Source organism: Osmerus eperlanus, chromosome 9 (genome assembly GCF_963692335.1).
Source record: "Osmerus eperlanus chromosome 9, fOsmEpe2.1, whole genome shotgun sequence".
NCBI classification, from domain to species: domain Eukaryota; kingdom Metazoa; phylum Chordata; class Actinopteri; order Osmeriformes; family Osmeridae; genus Osmerus; species Osmerus eperlanus.
The window spans coordinates 6,904,991-6,923,566 of NC_085026.1; the positions used below are offsets into that span (position 1 = coordinate 6,904,991).

Here is an 18,576-nt window from a genome sequence, read left to right on the forward strand (position 1 = left end):
ATTCAGATGATTATAATGTCCAACCATGTACCATACAACTTTTGCACCAAACATCTCAGAAAGGATTTACAAAACGTAGCTAAAGTCGTATCCTACTGTACTCCATCATCCACAATCATATATTGTAAGAAAGAGTGAAAAATGCAGTCTACAGGCTTCTGGAAAGTGAAGTGTAAACTGAAAGGATATATATATATTGTAAGTGCTTTGATGCTTAGTTTGTGTGAATGTTAGCCTCAGGCCTTGCACTCCTTATCCGGTGAAGAAACTCACTAAAGTGGATTGCAATCATCCATTAACTTAACCAAAGAAAAATAGAGACATCTTACATTTTCAAACAGGCTTGATCCTTGTACACCAATTGTCTTGTATTGTTAGATATTTATGGACAACACACACGAAAAGTGTGAACAGTGAGTATTATCTAGTCCTAGTCATAAATTCTCTTCAGACCATACAGTAGATTCACTTTCTTAAACATGACCGTGAATGTGTATGTAAATTTAAATTGGCTTTTTTTTTGTTGATTTTACAGATATATTTGATATTTTTCACATGAATACTTGCTATTGAATTCTGTTAAAAGAGATGGTTACGTGTGCTGCTGTGACAGTGCAATTTCCCCCTAGTTATCAATAAAGATACTCTGCTGGTGGCAATAAGTAAAAACATTAGTATCTGCACTCCATTTAAACTACAGCTGTGCCATGTAAAGCGGACACTGAGTGGTTGGAAAACGTTTGGAGATGGAATACCTGTTTAGATGTTAAGATTAGAATAAAGGCTTGTTGATGCTGAACCATAACTTATTTGAATGGATGGACATACGGTAACTTCCATTTGAACTTTGCATAATTGTAAACCATTCCGATCATTTGAATATGTCATATAAATTATAATTACAATAGCTGATGATAACATGTATTATGTTTGCTCACAGTTGCATGTTTGTCAAGAAATGTTTCGCAGCAAAGGTACATTACATTCATTGACCTAGAAAAAAATAGTTTTACAATTTAAGATACTTACCTAATGAACAAACACAATCTTTCTCACTTTGTTATTAAAAAGCCACACAGTTGATGCAGATAGAGCTAAATCACTCTGCACTTTGGCCTTTTAACAAAAGCTTTTCTTTTCCCATCATTCTGCCACATGTGGTTTGTGAGGTACAGTGCTTGAAGATAGGGGTCTATTGCTGCAGTAGTGTCTGTTTTCGAAGAGAGAGAAAGCACCGGGGAGAGTCTGAAAAAGAAATAGGTATTCCGCCGCAAAATTGCTTTAGAAAACGCAAAGCCTCTTCCTGGCTTATCAGAAGTAGCATTCAGGAACCATAGTGTGTGTTTGAGGATGATTGCTTTCATTTGCACAACCCTAACCCTCCCCCTATGTTTCATATGAATGAGAAAGTGCGCATCTCAGGCATCCTGTGGCAGTCGGCGCTGTTGCAGGTTCCTTTCCCCCCCCTCTCTCCTTTGGCGATTGCCATGTAACACAATGGAGGCCGACAGAGTAGTGTTTCACAGGGCAGGCCTTCCTGAGGTCTGCTTTTGACAAGCGAAAGGAAACTGTATGGGGCCCACGGCTCGGGACTTGATAAGCACGTCCAATTGACCCCATTATCTGTATGCATCCGTTTGATGGACGGGTCCATCGGCTACCACTTTGAAGCGCTAAGGAGGTGTCCCCTGCGCGCGGCGTTTGACAAACATGTCACTCGCGATCAGCGATGTCCTCCTTCCAGGGGGGGAGTATGGGGGAGAGAGATATGAGGGTTTGTGCGTGCGGGTGTGTGTACGTACAGTTTGTTCGAGGCTGAAATGGAGAGCTCTTTGAGGCTGCCGCAGTGCTGACGGTTTAAAGAACGCCCACCCAAGACAGATCTTCTGTCTACTTCTGAAAACTTGCCAACACAAACAGTTTCCAGTTTGGGGGGAGAGTGGGGAGCGGGTGGTAGAGATAGACAGGGAGAGGGAGAGAGGGAGAGAGAGACAAAGAGGCAAGACAGATGACGAAAGAGAAAATAGACGAATGACAGAGGATGGAGAAGGGGGAAAAAAACTGCCAAAGCTGGAGGGAGGACGGGGGCCAGGGGTGAAGGGAAACGAAACACCACAGGCAGCCACCGTCCCCAGGAGAGGATTTAAGGTAACGGCTCTGTCCTGGGTGCAGAATGAATCCTCATATACCCCTACACGCCAAATACAATTACCGCTATCAGAAACCAGAATCGGGCGCCCCAATAAATCTGTCCTTGGGGGTGGGGGGTGATAGGAGTGGAGAGGTGGAAGGGAGAGTTGGGGGGAGTGTAACGGGGTGTGTCGGTGGGGTGGCTGGGGGGGTGGTGGTTCTAGATAAACTGTTCAGTATGAGCTGCCTGTTTAATCCCCCCGATTAAATGAGAGCCACTGCGAATGGTCCGATAAAGGCACCTCTCACTGGCATTGTCTCTAGAAGACATTGAGAGGCGGAGGGGGAAATCTCCCCAGAATGAGGCTCCTATTTCAGGGCCGTGGACAACCCAGCCAGGCAGCAAGGTAGCGGAAACGGGGGACCGTGGAAGTGGAAGAGTGGAGGAGGAAAGAGAGAAGGAGAAAGAAAGGAGGGAGGGAGGGACAGAAAGAGAGTGTCCTTCGGGAGAGTCTGAATGCTGTCACTGGTCCAACTGGAGAGCTGGGGAAGAATGAATAGCAGAAAAAGACTTAGAGATATGCAATTAAGGGTAGAGTACTATGGAGAATGACAGGGAGAGAAAGAAAGAAAGAAAGAGAAAGAGAGAAAGAAAGAAAAAGAACAGTGAGGTATATTGGGGGCATGTACACATGCTCAAACAAAAACACACAAACACATTATACTTGTGTATCCTCAATCTGTGACTGGTCGTGTTATGTGACAATAATACTCCTGGTTATGAGGGTAGTTGCAAATAGGACGTGACATAAATTCATCTTGTGGTAATTTACCAGTGATTATTTCATGATGTCCGCCCACTAAGCTGTCAGTCTGTAGACATTAGCAAGAGTGATGCATAACATCCTTGACTCTGATGCTATTTGATGTTCCTTGTTTGATGTGCAAACTCAATTTACATTAGACAAGCGTTGTGTCTCCAGACACACACACACAGACATGCTCACGCACAGACACACACGGACAAACAAATGCACACACACTTTGATGTGTATGGCCTGCTACCTGCCAACCCTCTCAGGGTCGGGTTTAGATAGAGGGGGTATCTGGTTGGCGGGGGTCCATATTTTGGAAAAAGGAAATTGGGGCGGGGGGGTCTTTCGCTTTGGGTGGGCTGCCTTTGGGTCTTGAAATTTGGATCCTACTGTGCCCTGTGGCAGCCCAGGTCCCTGGTTGGTACCGTGTCTCTCCCTCTCCACTTGACATCCATGTAGGAACAGCAGGCATTGGCATCCTACCCCAACTAATTATATTCCCCCCACTCCTCTGACACGCACGCACATCCACACACAAAAACACACACACACACACCCCCCTCACACGAAACACACTCGAATACGCTTCACCCAAACGCATCCCAGCCACCTTGTTGGAATCCTGATAGGACACCAGTGTACAGGGTGTTTGTGTTCACTCAAACACCATGTTAAAAAGAAAGACTCCATGATGCCCTTGACTTCAAATATACACCTCCCACACACTCACACAGTTGCTTGATTTCTCTGGGAAATAAAAAAGCTGATGCCCTAAAGAGATTGTGGATGTCATTGTTGAGTATTATCGTGGATGATAGTACTATAAATGAACAGCATTGTGAAATATATTTAATTTGAATGATATTGCATGATGCTGATTTAAATTCCAAATTGATACAATGAAAATCATATGCTTCATGTTACTGGTTCATCTCTACCTGACAAATTGTTCTGAGGAGAGCTAGAAACTCTTTAGAAATACTGAAAGTAAAGTAGGAGAATAAATATATGCACACTTTGCGAATGTCAAAACTAGTTCTCTAACTTTTCGAAAGGCTTCATGATGTCATGACTATTTGAGCTGTTAAATTAACATAAAGTCAGTTACCATTGTTCGATTAACCATAAACAAAACATAATCGGTTTTTAACATAACATTAATACATGTTTTCATAAATGTTTTCTTAAACTTTAAAGGAAACAGCGATAATGAACGCTACCAAATGGCCAATAAGAAAATCCCTTTCAAGTACACCCGGCCTGTTGAAGAGTGGCTGCAGGAAAAAGGTAACCCCCACTAAAAATATTTGTCTGCTTTGACATGTCATTTTTTCTCCATCTTGACACTGTGATAGTTAGTCTTCATTATTCCAGATATTCAGTGTATATGTTTGAACATTGTTGTCATCAAAGTAGCAATTTGTTGTTAAAACATTTGAAAGACATTTCTGTAAATGTACATGAGGTAAGAATTGTCATTCATGTAGCTTTATGAAATGCATGAATCTCCATACTGTAAAATATTATTCACCAGAGATTTAATTTGGATTACCATCCTACTACAATATAATTTTAATATTTCCATAATTTTTTTACTGAATGTTATACTTTCCATACTGTATGCTGTTGATAATATCTATCCATTGGGTCATGACCACTCCAATCCTTGTATGATGGTAATCGTGATGATCAGGATGATAATGATGCTGACAATTATGGTCATGATGAAGATAATTAAGAGAGGCAAATAAATGCTTTCAATGTCTCAATCAACTTCAGCCTTTTGGCCCTTTGACCGTTTGAACAAATCCACTGTTCAAGGGGCTTTCTCCACCACCAAGCTATGCTTCCCAGCTCACCTCTTTTACTTTCCTGATCCTTACCCCCACATTCAGCTGCCGAGCTTTGGTCCCAAGGGCTCTGTCTCTCCCATTCTGTCCCAACTCACATCTCAGACCTGGGTAATTACAGTTCAAAACACAATGATCTTTTTGCCCCCCCCCCCCAACCCCCCCCCCCCCCCCCCCCCTATAAAAGCTGATATTTAGGGTGATCTTCCTGGTCCCATACCAGCAGTTGAGTCCTCGCTGGCTTATGTTTACATATAGACCTCGGGCCCTATTTTAACGATCTAAAACGCAAGTATCAAAACGCAAAGCGCAAGTAACTTTGTGGGCGGGACTCGGCGCTGTTGCTATTATACCGGCGGGATAAATGACTTTGCGCCTGGCGCAAATCTAAAATGGGTTGGTCTGAAGTAGCTACATTACTAATGGGTGTGGTTTGGGCTTAATGTGCATTAAACCTAGCAGAGCGTCATCTCACATTCTCTTTAAGAGCAGCGCTTGTTCCATGGCGGATTGTTATTATAACGGCGGACTTGCCAAGGACTCTCAAACATGTGACAAGGTGCACAATCATGTACGAAGAGCCGTATGTTGTTGTAAAAACACAGCAAACCCAAAAGGATAGAGGACCATTTTACGTTTTAATGGAAATTACTAAATATGTGGTGAATTTCGTCAATCTGGGTCTCTCCTTAGGTCGACAGCTCACAATATTCAACACCCAGGCAACTGTTGCGATCGGCGGCAGCGACCGCAGTCGTCCTTTCCAGGGCCAGCTGTCTGGCCTCTACTACAACGGCCTCAAGGTCCTCAACATGGCTGCCGAGGGCAACCCTAACATCAAGATCAACGGTAGTGTGCGGTTGGTAGGCGACGTGCCCAATGTGGCCGGGTCGGCCAGGACCACCGCCATGCCCCCTGAAATGTCCACCACCTTCATAGAGACCACGACCACCATGTCTACAACCACTACCAGGAAGCTTCGCTCCACATCCACCGTTCAGGTAAGACCTCAGAGGCAGGTTGGGGCACACAGTGGGATTCTGTGTTCTGTGTTGACTCAATAGCTTATCTGGCAAAGAGCCAGGGATAAACAACGGTGCTAGCTATACATGTCAAATGGCCCCTTGCTATACCCTGGACAGGAAACCAGACGACCAAAAACAACTTGTAACGCACATGAGGAAAACTTGTGCATGTTAGAAGGTAGCAAACTGCGGTGCACTGACATGGTGTGGTGTTAGCTGCCCAGTCTCCTAACATCAGACTCATTTGAACTTAGAGACTCTGGTGAGAGAAATGGTGAAGACACAGAAGGTGTCTGAGTTAGTGAGTGAGTGAGTTAGTGAGGCATGCGTGTGCAATGGGTATGGACAAAAAGAGACGGCAAGACGGATGGAGGGATAGATGGATAGATGAAAAAAGAATGTGACCAACAACCAGGGAGGCAAAGCGAGGAAGTGAGGAAGGTACAGATGAGACAGTAAGAGACAAGAAAAGAAAAATGGAGACTGAAGCTGCATCAGATCCTGTGTATCACTTAGTTATAAACAGCTGGAAAGGAACACAAGGCTCTCTTCTCTCCCCAGAGATCAACAGACTTGGAGACCTCGTGGTCTAGATGTAAAAATTAGCCCAGAGCCCTTCATCATCTCTGCCTGGTTTCCACCACAAATATCTGTGGCCCAGATTTTTTTTCTCCTATTTGTCTTAAGTAAACGAGGACATGGGCTGAGGAAGAATGTATTGCATGTGTATTCAGTGCTGCCAGTTCATGGGAACATGTGGAAACTATTGTCATGCTGTCATGCAGGTGCGTGACAGCTACTTTGCATATGCAAATCCATAAGTACTTGTTTTCAGAGGAAGAAAGTCATCGTGGCAGGTGTTTCAAGAGAATTGCTCGGTAAGGGTTGGGTTGGTTGGGGTTTGATGTATCACGAGCTGTGCAGTCTCTTCAAATGATGAGAAATGAGTACATGTTTTTTAACCCAAGAACCAATATTATATTATATTTTTTATGTCTTATATTTTTGCAATAAACTAAATGTGTTTATTGCCAAATGGGCAGGGTGACATAGATCCCTTTCAGACAATCAAATCTCCACTGTTCAATTTTTACTGCTCCCTGGATAGCTAACAAAGAGCTCTACAAACACATTTTAACAGGCAGCCCATAAAAGTATGTGGCTGAGGAAAATATAATCACATTGACCATTTGAGGAGCTGCTGGACAAATTGACCTGGCTGCCGGTCATGATATTAAACCCATAACTCTTTGGAGACTCCTTGACATACGATGTGGCGAACATCCAGGGACGTTAGCTTAGCATAGCTAACAGCAACATGGCCCTGCGACATGCAAAGCAGAAGAATGGCAGAGTGCGTAGTGGAGCTACCATCTCCTTGGAAGGCTGTCACGACATGTTAAACAATGTTAAACACGACATGTTAAACTAAACTTGTACAGGACATTCACAAAGTGTCAAATATCTGTTCCATGAACTTCTGTATTGGTTTGACTATCAGAGTACACTAGTACCTAAACAAATACGGTTTTATTAGTCTGAATAAATGCTAAATCGGTGGCCAGTCTGTATCCACCTTTGTTGCACCTGCATGATGGACACACCTCATTGCCCTGGCAAACGGCACAAACCTAGTCAGGCAAGCATGTGGAACCAAACAAACATTTCTCTCCGTATGGATAGTAGTCAAAAGATATGCAAACTCCAGAGGTCTTTAACACACGTGACTCTTAACGTAAAACAATGTAACAATAGAAAACACAAATAGGCATTCCGATACTCCTTATTTAGAGAGCATGTTGGAAATGATCTGAAATGGCTAATCCAGTCACTACTTCGTTAAGAGAGAGTAATAGTTCTGCCTTTTTACCATGTGCTCGTTTAAGGAGCCCTGCTGTTCTCCATTGCTTTGTATATAAACATTAGTTCCAAAAGAAAACAAATTAAGGGTGGCCTTCTGCCACATGAGCAAGGAATTTTCACTGATGTGTGCAGGTAAAAATAATAATAATATATATACCCAAACTACTTCTTGTGGTTTAATAGAGGAATTTTTTTCTGTGGAGGTCAGTGTTGGGCCAGGTGATGAATGACAGCGGAGACAGGAAGTGACACGTACCTGTACACGGGAGCCATCTTAATAAAGACTGCTTCCGTCTTTCACTGGCCGCGGCATTTGTCATGTGAGCAATCAAATGGACGTCTGGAGAGTCAGATTGGTGGTCACTGGCTTGAGAGAATCTCCATCATCTCTGTAGTGGTCCTCCCATGTCACATGCATGTTTGCACACAACACTTTTCACATAATAGTACCATAGTACTGCAGTGGGTGTGCCTGTGGGTGTGTATGTAGCGTAGTAAGGCTCATTCATCTTAAAATAGTGCAGCCTTGTCTGGATATGTCTTTCGTTAGAGGCAAAGCAATCTGTCTGCTAGAGTAGGAGGACTGTCTGCATGTGCTGGATGTATTGGTGTCTGTCTGTGTGTGTGTGCGTGGGTGTGTGTGCTTGTGTGAGTGTGTGTGTTATTGTGTGCATGTGTGGTAGTTAAGTGGAATTGGCAGGGGGATTCTCTCTAAAGACTCAACGGAAAGGTAGGCCAATGCTGCCGGTTATATTTGCTTTCCTTCGTACACACACACATCAATGCCACCCTTATGGTCATGTTGACCTTTCTTCAAAACTATCTCTCAGTCACCCACATTTATGTCACTTACACACACACATAGACACACACACATGCAAGCACATGCATATGTTTCCTGTCTTAATTGGAGCAAACAAGATCAGTAAACAAGCTGTCTGTCACAGTTTGGAGGTAATTTAATTGTGTTCTATTGTGTTGGAAGGGTTCTTTCAGGGGAACAGGTCTATTTGCGCTACTCTATTTCTTTATAGCCGGAACAAGGTTTTCCAGTTGTGTTCCCCATCTAATTAAGAGCAGGGGGAGAAGAGGGGTGGTGAGATAAAGGAGCGACAATGAGGGAGGAGGGGGAAAGAGTAATAATTGTAGTGAGGATTGCACTTCAGGGAGTACGGGAAAGTCTACCTGACTTCTGAAATGCATCTCAGCACACTATAAACGGACCAGCATACAAGATGCCATATGCTTAAAAAACTTTGTGTTAATACCTTTACAGTCGACCAGGCTATGTCTTTTTTTTATTAGTTAGAGGCAAGAAGTACTCTAAATGATACGAGGGTTGTTTCTTATCGAGAACGTAAGGGAGAAGCCATTGCAACAAATTCCTTTGAGTAGATATTGTGGTAAATACAGTAAACACAAGTCAGTTTGCATTCTATGCATGTTCAATTTCCTTGATTGTGTGTGTGTGGGTGGGTGGGAAACTTTGTCATTACATCCATTTAGACAGATATTTACAATGCAGAGCCCCTTTCCTTTCAACCTGCTGAACACTGTGTTCTGTCTACACTTTCCCCATGGGTGGTACACTAATTGATGCTCTTAGGATAATTGAGACATTCCTGGCATCCTATTTGTTGTTGTTGTTATAGTGAATGTGTTTGATTAAAGTTAAGTATAGACAACACGTTTAGTGTGTAGGTGAGGAATATACAGTAGTCCTTTTAGTGGGCAATACATTCACCAAAATCATTTATTTACATGTAAACAGAGAGAAGTATACTACCATCATCAATCCTCAAATGTGCTCCAGTAAAGTCCCTGTACTGAATGGTTTTCAGCCTGGTATTGTATTGGTCAATCTTTTTCAAATTCTGCTTGTTAGACTTGTTTTGGGTTTCCTCATAGTTTTTGCCCCATTTCTGTGTCTCTCTCTGACACACTCTTCGCTTTCACACTGTCTTTCCTGTACATCCCTCTCTCTCTCTTTCTGTCTGTCTGTCTTCTTCTATCTCTTCTCCCAGGGGTCGATCATAGGGACGGTTTCATATGTTTTGAGATAGCCTCACTGCAGCTGCTGCATAATTCACGACCCGGAAGGGTGTCCTCTTTCAATTCTCCCATTTACCCAACCCTCACACACACACACGTTTGGCACTGAAACACACACACATGCTTGCACTGATACACACACATATGTAGTCACACACACTTCTGCAATGCAATATGGATGGTATATGGATGGACCGCTAAGGTGGTGATAGACTCGAGCACACTTTGGAGAGGAGATGGGGTCCGTGCCTTCATCATGCACAGTAAAAAGGTTACAATGTTGATGTACCGGGCAGTAAAAACAAACAAGTGCAGATAATTCTTGTTTTTACTGTCATGCTCTGCTCCAACATTCAGTAACATTTAGGCTTTGAGAAAGAAAAACCATACAATTTTTGTGATATCAGAATATGTCAACATTCTACCCTGAAATGTATTCCTTTGTTACAGGTAGTAGTTGTTCTGAAAATAACTAACATATGAAAACAATGCTGGTGGTCAACCAGGCAAAATGAATAACAATGCAGATTTTACAGTCTCAATATGATCACATTTATTCATCCCTAAACTGAAATGAAATGGGATTTGACCTTTGTTGATGTGGGGTCAGCAGATTTGTGTACAGTGTGCGTGTGTGTATGGGTGTGTTTTCAGAGGACTTGTGCACGTGTGTATCTCTTACCAACAAGCTGCTATGTTGTTGTCACCAAGACAACAGCCGAAAGAAAACCTGCCTCAACCTTGAATCCCATGTAGTAGCATAATACTGTGGACAGTACTGTGGAGACAGCATTTGATTACTCTTCCAAGGAGACACTTCAATTGTCTTCCAAGAACCCATGTTCTGCCATGTCAACTTAACACGCGCACAGCTATTTCCTATATGTTCAACAGATTCGAATGGCAGTAAGCTATCCTGTCCTCCTCTGCCCCCCCCCACACCACACCCCCACTTCACACACCTTTTCCCCCTCTTGTCTGCCTTGCAGGTGTCGCTATTGAAGCTTTTGAATCATAAATTCAGTGATAGACTTTTTTTTCAAGGAAGAGAGAGAAATTATTTTAATTAAATTAATTAAATTTAAATGATTCAATTTATACTGACATTACTGTTTTTTGTTTGAGTTTTTTTTTACTCTCGTCTTTCAGAAATATAGCAGGAGCAACCTCCTCTGACTACATTGACCAGCCTCCACTGGCAAACATACACCCACACACAATCAGTACACACAGATGCACACCAGGTTTTAAAACAGTCCAATACCCCAACCCCCGCTCTACCTCTCTTAAACCCTTGTGTCAGCAAGAACAAACACCAACAACCTCCGATATCAAATGGAATATATTGCTCCTAAGGGGTGTCGGAAATCATATTACACGGTGGCAGGTCCGTAAGGATGGGCGAGGGTTGTGGAGGGGACCGATAGGTTTCATCCACTGCTGAGGAGACATGGAGGATGAGGACTCTTTACTACACAGAAGGGCACATGCCTTAACCTCTCGAGAGTCTGCTAGGCGATTAACTCTGAGCCAACCAGAGCTAACATGACAGGATGATAAGAAAGGGTCAGGTTCAGAAAAAAGGGGTAAAAAAAAGCATTTGCAAGCACTGAGAATTTTTTCCAAATTTTCTTTAAAAAAAAGTGTTTGCCAGGTTAAAAAAAAGCAGTGGAGCTACGTCAGCCAAAAACCTCATACCTTTATCTTTAGGAATGATACCGTAGGAAAGATAAATTCATTCATTTCATTAGAATTTTGCTCTGCTTCATTTTCTACAGTTATTTTCTGCTGGCTGCTGAGTAAGTTCCAGAACTTTTCCAGAAATCCACAGAAGCTGTACAGTACATTAGCATAAGATACAGGAGGTCAGTACCTGCTGTAGTATCAAAATACATTCTTATGGACCTGTGACTTAGGAAGTGCATTTCTCATAAACACGCACATGCTGACGCTACAGCTCAGCATGGATTAAAAGGAAGTTATGTGCTCTAAGGCTTGGCTTGTTAGTCAGTTAGTGGAATGTAGAAACCAGGGGAAATCAGAAGTCATATGAATATCTCACTTCATCTGAAAGGCTCCCTCCTAACTTTCTCTTTGTCTCTCTCCCTCTCCCTCTCTCTCTCTCGCTCTCTCTCTCTCTCTCGCTCTCTCTCTCTCTCTCTCTCTCTCTCTCTCTCTCTCTCTCTCTCTCTCTCTCTCTCTCTCTCTCTCTCTCTCTCTCTCTCTCATTAAATTACACAGGAACAGCTCCATACACCAGTGTCAGATTTGAATCTTTAATTGAATAAGTCCAGTTGTTGCTCTCTAATACCAGCACTTGTCATTGTAGAGCTTCTCACACACACACACAAATACACACACTGTCCTACACTCCACCTTGTGGTTTTGTGGCAGAAAAGTGATTCAAGATGATGTCCAGCCAGTCTAATTTCATTTTAGACAGAAAGACGAATGTGCCGTGTTTTGAAGGAACCTCCTGGGGTGCATTTCAGTGTAAAAAAAAAAGTTCTCTTTTATTTGTGCTCTGTGATGTGGAAAGTGAAAGCCCCATAATGGAATCCATAATAAAGCATGTGCAATCTGTGCTGACGGATAATGGGTTGAAGCAAATTAGGAGTGGACATAATAAGTGAAAGCCCTTTTATTAAGCATCTCTGTTATGACAAGTAAAATAACTAAACATCACAAAAGATATTCAAGCATTCATTTGACCCATAATCACATTTCCAGTCCAATCCCCCAAAACGCATCAAATTCAGTATTGAGTTGCCCTATTGAACTCCAGCTTTTCATACAGAGACAGGACTTACTTCTGAATAGAATTCACATTTTCTGTTATTGATCTTGCATCGCTATAAACCGAACACTCATCCTCTACCCGCACCAGCTACTATCGTTTCCCGTATGCCAGGGGTCAAGATGTGATCCCTCCATCGAACTACAGGAGTATGAATGTGCCAACAATGCATGAGCACACCAAGCACACAAATAAGTTTGCTCATCATTTCAATTAGATTTCATTGCAATCCCAAGGTACCATAATGATAATAGAATGGAAAATATGACTTAGGATTGCAGGGCATGAATGTTAATGGTGCGGCCGCTTTGACAGATTTAAATAAACCAAACGGTAGATATTGTATGACAGTTTGAATTGATAAGCTGTCCACAAACTGTTTTGCTGTTGTATGATAGCAACAACTACAGCTCTAGCCTCTTGAAGTCTATGAATTGAAGTTAGCTCAGGTATCAGTTTGAGGCCCAACACTTGCTGATAAAAATATCCAAATGAGTTACCAATAACATACATTTTTTTACTCAGAACATATTGTGTCTATTCTCATATAAAAGACTAAATCCCCTCAGTTGACCTAGAATGCTATAAGGAAAAACAAAGACACTTAGGCAGAGCATAATTTTGACTCACAAATCAAAAGATTTGAACATGACTCATTGTTTCAGACAAAGAGGCCCAACAAGGATCATTCTATAGGAGAAATCCTTGTCCTTTATCCGAGGAGTTCCATAGAAATGTAATTTCATCAAGAGTACACACACACAGCTTATTTATACTTGACCGAGGGTCATTGTTTAAAGCCCCAAACTGTACTTTGAACTGTAGTGCATCTATTGAGAAAATAGTAATACTAATAATACTGATACTTAACATGACTCATCCATGATATCTACAGTTTAGTGTTAAGTACAGTATTTCAGTTCCCATTCAGGCTAAACACATCACCGTGGCTGTAAACTCTAATATATAGAAAACAGAGACTGGGGACATTGGCATCAGATGAGGAGCAATGTGATATGGTAGGCCTTGTATCAGATATGGAGATCAAGACAGGAGCTTAGTCTTTATTGAAGGGGCCCTGGCCACGTGCCATTGATTGGGTCTGTAATACAAGTCTCCCCTCCGTTATTGTGTCATGAGTCCAGATTGAACATGATAAGAGCTTTCCCCAGAGCTCCCATCGAGAGCGAGGAGGTAATCGTGGTTGATTGTCAGAAAATGGAGTGGGATAGGGATTCAGGTTTAATGTCTGCTGATGTATGTGTGTGTGTGTGTGCGTGTTAGTGGAAGAGGTGTGTGTGTGTGTGTCGACAGGAAAGTGTGTGTCTTGAAAATGAGTGTATTTCATGTTTTATGTTGATGCGTTTTGGGTTTGCTACCTTGTACTGCAGATGTGCACATGCAGTTTGCGTAAGCATCCCAATCTCAGTGGCTGGAGAAACTCAGCTCTACTTTCCTTATAATGGTGGCAAATAGACATAGAGGCCAATCTGAAGAAACTGACAACCTTTCCATTTCAATTGCCGGTCCAGCTGCATGTTCTCAAATTGATGGCATTTAAAAACTTGCGCCTGTGTACAAACACGACACAGAGACATGCCGGAGAACTTGGGGGTAGAGTGTTTTTGTGAGTGTCAGCGTTTTGCCTTGGTGGCGGCGTAATCGATGAAGACCTGTGAGTACCGGGGCGTGAGAACAAACGAGGGAGTCTGTGTTTCCACTGTAAATCAGGCCACTGGCAACTCAACTGTACATCTACATGATGTACGCCCCGCAGTGCCACAATGATGAATGGGCTGCTGCAGGTTGAGCTGAGCTGGGCTGGAATGGGATTCACACAGTTGGAGAAATGAGTTTGGCTTCAGGACATCAAGAAATTGCAGCCATCCAATGCAGTGTGGAAATTAGTTCATTTCCTGTTTACCCAAAATTCTCTACTTTAAAAAATACGACTTTTTGGTAAGTATGATATTGCGTATGAGGTGGATATCATAGCCGATTCCCCAAAATCTCTGCAGGAAGATTTCATCACAAGATATTTGCCAGTAAAGACTTAGACTTGAAGCCTAGTCTAAGACTCCAAATCCTAATAATGGAAATGGAAATAAAAGCAACAATGTTTTGTTCATATCGTACCATTCATAACCGTTCAGTCAGCACGTGTGTGGGAGTAAGTGTTCATTTTGGTCCCTTTTTTCAGATGACTCACCTACTGTTCAACAAAATCCCATTAACAAAATGACTAAGCAAAGGCTAACATCACAGGTCAGACTGACATTTACAGGCTTGTAGAAATGTCAGAGCCTGCTCCGTTATAGTTTCATAGGCAAAAGTGCTTCTCTTTCTATTCCTTGAGATGAATTAGTGCTGAAAGCCACAAAGTCAACGACGCAAAGACTCTTCCCCTGTCTTTTGGAGAAGTGCATAATTGCATGTTTAGGACGATGGTGTTGTCAGCTTAATAATGGGTTTTCTCTGGTAATGGGTTTAAGGCTTTCTTTCTGGGTATTCATGGCAGTATTCCGTCTAATTGTAATTGTACCGTCTCACGCCAGTGGAGCTGTCTGACCCCTATTCAATTACTCATGTAGAGTTAAGCCAACAGAGAGTAGCCTTAGTTATCTTAATGGCTGATGGGCAATCAGCAGAGTTTTTTTTGGCACGGTAGCGTTGTTTTAGAACTTCTCAAACTGCCCTGTTGGCTTTGTGTTATCTTACGTCACCATTTGATTTGTTTTGTGGTGTTTGCTAAGAAATTGATTGTCCTAAGAGGTTGCTTAATGCAGGTAGGCCTACCTGGTTTATTAAGGGCCTCGTTTAAGAGGGCCGGCCTTAATTCAAAACAGAAAAGATGATGTATGTAGCCACCTGAAAGGAAGAGCGCGAGACAGATTTATTCAGTCGGTTATGTGACTTAATTAGAATATTATTATGAGAATTTGCTGGTTTTATGTGATTTGACAGTTCAGCCTGTCATTGAAGGTAGAGACTTTTTTTAATCTTCCACCCCACTAGCCCTTGGTTCCAGGCCCCTGCTAGACACAGTGGCGAGACATACACCACTTACTTTTGAGTGTCAAAACACACACCTATCAAATGGCACAAAGAGGAGTAGCATGTCATTGGCTCAGCTACACACACACACACACACACACACACACACACACACACACACACACACTCAAACGTTACACAACCTTGTCCAAAGCATCTTTCCTCCCCTGGTAGAGAATACATGGGGTTGAATTATGCATGCATAAGCAGCAGGCAGGCATGTGCTCAGACTTATCCGTGACTAAAATCCTCACCGCAGCATTTTGTTCATGATTAGCTAACCCAAAGTCAATCAAAGTCAGTGCAAACTTGTTAATATATTTCAAAACAGTTTTGATCATATCTGATAAATGTTTTTCTTTTGGCAAATAACCTCAACTATGCCCCTTGGTCTCTGATGGAAGAGGGGTAAACTGAACAGTGTTTTAATATTAATCAAATATGCTGGGATTTGTAATTTTACTTTATAGATTAAATTAGAGCAATTATGGATAAAGTGAAGCCAAATTAAGATGAATTGCATATAACATTGCAAGTGGACTAAATCAATTACAAACGTGATATTAAAGGTTTTTAAAGTGTCATACTACCATGGTTATTGTAGTTCCCATGTGCCAGAACATTTTATTTTTCACATCGCCATGAAATGAGGTCAACATGGTGGCCAAAGAGGAATAGGTTTCCTGTAGTATGAGGAGTCCGGCGTCAAGACAGGTACCCTATCCACATAGCATTAGCATTAGCTATTAATGTAAGTAACTTTATGAAAGAAAGTTTGTCTTAAGCTTTTAAATTCAAGTTGGACTATCACCGGTCTTCACTTGTTGGTTGCAGAAGACCAAATGTGATGCCTTTGTAAGACAAAGTCATTTGAAAATACATTTGATATACTACATGTGCACAGTTTACATTCTGTAAAACACAAACAATACTAAAAACATTCCTAAAATGTGGCCTGTAAAATGATACTAAACAGGGTTTTAGAAGCTGTTCAGAATATTATTTACAGGGACACAACTTTTACTGATAAGTTCTGAGTCTTAATCAGTTCACATTCTTCTTCACTGTTGAGACCACTCCTCATGGTATGTTTTAGAAGGTGGGAAGACAGCCTTTTTGGAAAAATAGTTTCCACAAGAGGAAATTTTGTGAGAAAGGGGTTCAATTATTCAGATATCTGCCAATATAGTCCTAAACAAACAATTAGACCACACCTGGAACCTTACTTATCGACATATTACTACCAATTTAACAGGAGGTTACACAATGAGGTGTAAACATCAAGCATCAAGTCTTTAGCATACAATAGCAACCTACACTCTTTGAAACATTGTTTTTCTTACTATATGTTACCCTTGAAGTTAACTGTTTTCTCCATTTTGTCCCTTGTATGTCATGCACTTCTGAACAATATACTCACCAATATACTCCAAAGCACTCAATGTTTCAGTCCACCGTGTTGAACGTTAGACATAGGCAAGTGTCTTTGTCAATGTCATTAGCTACAACAAATTCTACATGCAATTTAGTAATTTTTTTTTATTTTTTATTCTCCTGTGTTAGTCACCCTCAAGGTTGCCAGAACATCTAACAGGCTTCCTCTTTCTTTTGGCTTTGCAACTTCTCTCTTTCTCTCTCTCTCCTTCTCACTCCATCTCCCTTTCCTCTCTCTCTCTGTTTCTTTACTCTCTCTCAATCTCTCTTTCTATATTTCTCTCTCGTCCCTCTCCTCTCGCCCTGCTCCTGCTTTTACCCGGTGGGATACTAATATTCCCTGGCACGGATAGCAGCGGCTGTCAGTTAGCAAACCGGCCAGCCGAGGTAAATATCCTGCATTGATTAGGCAGATTTGCATAGGCACAGGAGGCCTTGAGAACAGGGTGCTATGCAAATACTGACAGAAATGTAAAAAAAAAAACAACAGCATCCAGGACAGAGAACCCTTGAAATATCCCCAATATTGGTCTTGCTTTTCTTTTCCTTTTCTCTCTCTCTCTCTCTCTCTCTCTCTCTCTCTCTCTCTCTCTCTCTCTCTCTCTCTCTCTCTCTCTCTCTCTCTCATCTCTCTCTCTCTCTCTCTCCTTCTCTCTCTCTCTCTCTCTGGGGGAAACAGCTAAGGCAATGATATTTAGTGTAATTGTATTGCCTTACAATGGAAACTGAAGTAATTGGGTATCATTTCTCACGCAATTAATAGGGTAGTCAGTGAGAACGGCTCCACCATGTGGGTGGAACCCATTGCATAATTGAGTAGGTGGCTCAATAAGGACGGTACAAAATGGGGTTAGTGTGAAAATAAGTGATTGGATTGGAGAAAGTCTGAACTGGAGTTGAGTTATCAGGCTAGGATCAAAATATGATGAAAAGACACATGAAAGTCTAAGGGTCTTTCACTGAAACGTGAATACAATTCACACAACTGAGTGTGATGCATTCCCTTGAACAAAAATGAAATACCTACTTTTAGTCAGTTTCTTAACGAAGAATTGCTGTTTTTAGAATGGATAATTAAGAGACAAAATAATTGCAAGTGTGTCTTGGCACAGCTCTAATGGTGTAATGTTTGAAGCTATTGATTCTCTCTCTCTCTCTCTCTCTCTCTCTCTCTCTCTCTCTCTCTCTCTCTCTCTCTCTCTCTCTCTCTCTCTCTCTCTCTCTCTCTTCTCTCTCTCTCTCTCTCTCTCTCTCTCTCTCTCTCTCTCAATTAGCAGCCAGTGTATTTTTAGTGCTGGATTCACTTTCTACATGATAAATGAAACAATTCTTGCAACTGTCTCACATTTCCACTGACCTGTGCTGCTACTAGCCTAGTATTCTGGGAGTGCCACCCCAAACTCCCGCAGGAGTGCTATTACTACAGTCATCCATTTCAGATGTCAAAAAATGCTCACACTCAGACTAATTTTCTAGATAATCTAAATGAAAGGAAAATATTTTGTTGGATTTGGTTACCAGGCTGACCCCTTGAGGTCATATCGCCCGAAAGATTC

The 18,576-nt window shown here is 41.9% G+C and overlaps 1 protein-coding gene across 1 annotated transcript in view; it reads left to right on the top strand.

Moving 5' to 3' along the window:
• The window catches only part of nrxn3a (neurexin 3a), a 532,817-nt gene that overhangs the window by 141,558 nt on the left and 372,683 nt on the right, over positions 1-18,576 (top strand). The window contains 2 exon segments of the mRNA XM_062469812.1: positions 4,143-4,232; positions 5,489-5,796. Coding sequence (XP_062325796.1) covers positions 4,143-4,232; positions 5,489-5,796 — 398 coding nt within the window.